Source organism: Octodon degus, unplaced genomic scaffold (genome assembly GCF_000260255.1).
Source record: "Octodon degus isolate 3935 unplaced genomic scaffold, OctDeg1.0 scaffold00020, whole genome shotgun sequence".
Classification (NCBI taxonomy): Eukaryota; Metazoa; Chordata; class Mammalia; order Rodentia; family Octodontidae; genus Octodon; species Octodon degus.
Window position 1 is genome coordinate 13,025,066 of NW_004524596.1, and position 3,569 is coordinate 13,028,634.

The 3,569-nt window shown below is 32.0% G+C and overlaps 1 protein-coding gene across 1 annotated transcript in view; it reads right to left on the reverse strand.

Moving 5' to 3' along the window:
- Positions 1-3,569, reverse strand: part of Lrpprc (leucine rich pentatricopeptide repeat containing) — a 116,639-nt gene that overhangs the window by 32,892 nt on the left and 80,178 nt on the right. The window contains exons 24-25 of the mRNA XM_004627661.2: positions 3,293-3,417; positions 2,658-2,764 (exon numbers count right to left, since the gene is read on the reverse strand). Coding sequence (XP_004627718.1) covers positions 2,658-2,764; positions 3,293-3,417 — 232 coding nt within the window. The remainder of the gene's footprint in view (positions 1-2,657; positions 2,765-3,292; positions 3,418-3,569) is intronic.

Sequence of the window (3,569 nt, forward strand, 5' to 3'; positions counted from 1 at the left end):
TATATATTCATTATAGAAAACTAAGCAACTTTAGAAGATATCTCTAAAAATCAGTTATAGCTCCATTTTCCTGTAATAACCTGTTTAGAAATGTCTATAATGTTTAACATATATAAATACAGATATTCCAACTCATCTAAAAAATAAAATAGGCTATGTTTATACAAATAATTTTGCATGCATTTCTCTTCACTTAATGTGTACGTTTTTTATGAGTGGTTTATTTATCTCCCACAGTGCTTTAGGCACAAAGTAGCTTTAGATTCAACTATAGTGACTTTCCTCCAATTCACAATACCCCATTCCTTTTTTGGAGAATGACAATGTGGTTTAGGACTTACACAATTCTTTCATATGCTCCTATAGTCCAAGTTCATTAATTTTTATAACTTTTTATATTTTCAACAATCTTTAGAAAATTTGAGGTCTTCAATTTTCATGACAAAGAAAGCCAAGTTCCCACTGAAATTCACCCCTACCTAACAAAGAATAATCTTGCACATGTCCTCTAGTGTATTTATCAGATTCTTTGCTGTCCTATCATTGACTACTGCATGGCTATTCTTTATTCACTGAAAATTTGTATATACCCACTGCGAAAATTCTGTTGTCGGCAGTTATTCCAAGTGATGAATATTAGCAAACCTCTAAAGTAATTAAAAGGATGTCTTCTCTTGCCTATTCATGTGACAACCAGGTACTTTATGCTACGCATCATAAAAATTACATGGATTAAAGAAGACAACACATTAAGGACATGGTGGTGCACACCTATAATCCCAGCACTCAAGAGGCTGAGGTAGGAGTATCACTGTGAGTAAGGCCAGCCTGGGCTACACAAGCATATTCAAGTCTAGCCTATTATACATAGCAAGACCCTGTCTTAAAAAAAAAAGAGGGGGGGAAAAGCAGAAAAAAAAAAAGACAACACAATCCTTACCTTTAAAAGGCAATGAAAACTCTTATTACTAATCATTTAACTACAATCCAGGAAACATGCAATCTACTTTACATACAGTATGTGATAGAATCTTTCTTAAAGACAAATTTTTTTAAACATTTATTTATTTATTTATTTATTTATTTATTTATTTATTGTGTGTGTGTGGCGCCAGCTCAGCCCACCAGGGGGCGGGGCTGGCTGGCACGTGGTGCTGGGGGATCGAACCGCGGTCCCTGTGCTTTGCCATGCTTGTTCCAAGTAGGTGCTTTAGACCACTGAGCCATCTCACCAGCCCAAGACAAATATCATATTCACTTCTTTAATCACTTTTATAGATGAGGGAGCTTAAAAAGGCTTAGTAACCTATCCATTATCACATAAGCCAAGTAGATGGCAAAGAGAAAACGTACTATTATGCCTCTTGCTTTTTCTATTATATCTTGATTATTACCAGAGAAGAATATACACTTTTCTCCTTTAGAACCTCTTACTGCTAACAATATGTGAAAGCCCAAGACTCCTTGCTGCTGATTGGTGACCTGTTAATACTGATATAAATAAGCATACAGAGTAGCAAACCCAGTAGGCAAACAGTTTCTCTCATTTTTGGACCCACTGAATATTCTCAATGGAAGAATGTTTACTATTTTTTAGAAAACATAGATTAAACTATTTGAGCTACAGAAGCACCTAAGACAATGACAGGGTAGACTGAGCTAAAAGAGAAAGTGAACAAACATGAATTAGTCTCATAGTCTTCCTTTCCAATACTTTGAAAAACATCAGGAGAAATAGTAATGCTTTTCTATGTTGTGAGCCTACGTTTTAAATTTTATACTAAGGATTCATCTATATACAAACAAGGAGTCCACACATCACTCTTGTGTTTTATCTCCCATGAACGTTTTTGGAAAAGGACACAAGAGTTAAAAGCATAATCTAAGAGAAATGTAACTGCTTACATATTTATAAATGTTTTAATAACATAAACCAATTTTACTTAAAGTAATATGGCCATCTTCTGTGGAATGTTTTATTTTCTTAGTTGACAAAGAAGTATTTAATAGTGAAATTAATCACAATTTGGACAGACTTTATAGTTGCCCTTTGCCTTATCAATTCCAGTAAGGAAAATTTCAGCAAAGCCTAGATAAAATATACTAATCCTAAATAGGCCAGGTTTGTCACCTACTATTCCCATAAGCTGCTTACCATAGTGAAAAAAATAAATAAAAAAGAAAATTTAAATTACATGCCAAACAGTTGCAGACGGCACTTGTTTGGCTGATTAACTTGTAGACAAGCTTTACAAATAAATCTGAGCATGGTCTGTAGCAAATTAAATTCTACTGCTTTTAAGAACAAAGAATTCTTTCGCAAAGAGGATTAGCAACTTTACACCCAGGAATGCCAGTTTAATTTAATTGTTCCACAATCCAAGATTTAATATGCAAATATCATTTTGATATATAATAATGAATTTAACAAAGTCAGGAAACAAATTCAATATACAGCCAGACTGCTTTTTCTGAATTGTAATTATATACAATAAAGAAGCTGGCCGAGTCTCCCCCCATTACTAGGATTGAATTCTATTAACATGAATCAGAACAAGTGTTAATTAAAGGTTAAAATTTTTAAATGTATTCTAATTAATAAGAGTCTAAATAGCTGTGCAATTAGAATATTGTACTTTAAAAAAAAAAAATCACACCTCAATGATCTTCTTGGCCTCTTTGTAATTTCCTGTTTGTAGGAAAGCAAAGAAGATATCATAGAGCATTGTCATTTCACCTTGTTCTTGGCTTACAAAATCCATTGCTAGGCAAGAGAGAAGGAAATAAATAAATAAATACATAAATAAATAAAATATACACACACACACACATATGGATATATTAGAAGAAAAAATAGAAACACAATATACTACAAAGTTCTGAACAAAAGAAAACTTTACCTTAAAGTCAAACATTAAGAATAACTTAAAAGACTTTATCAAATGACTTCTCTGTCATATTACCTAGTAACATTTGTATATGATTATTAAGCACCAGAGATTAGCTTCAAAGAGAACTGATGAAGGTAATATGTTAAAATCTTCATAAAGACAAAGCACTAAGAGCAAAAAAATAATACTATAGTAATTTTCTCAAAGGAACAGTTATTAAATGTCAAGGACATGTACAGTATTAAAAATCTACCTGATATCTTTCTATTCAATTCATAAGTGTAACAAAGTTCCTCTAGGTGTGTATGTCTTTTGTTAAATTTTCTCTTTACAACAATATAATCAGATTAAATAAGCAATAAGGAAAGATATTTATATTAAAATACTTAAAGGTAACAAACCTTTCTGGATTAGATCAGTCTCGCCTTTCTCTATCAGTTTACATAAGACATCATGCAACCTTGGCAATATTTTATACTTTTTATAGCAATCAATGGTAGTTTCAAGGGCAGCAGGTAAGTCACCCCTAAAAAAATAATTCACAATTAGAAAATATATCTAAATTTAGTTTAGGCTTTCAGTAGCAATTTAGAGACCTGTAAAATGACAACCAAAATGTAAATATTAGTGCTTTACTTCAGATAGGAAACCGTAAGTCAAAATGGAGAAAAAGAAAAA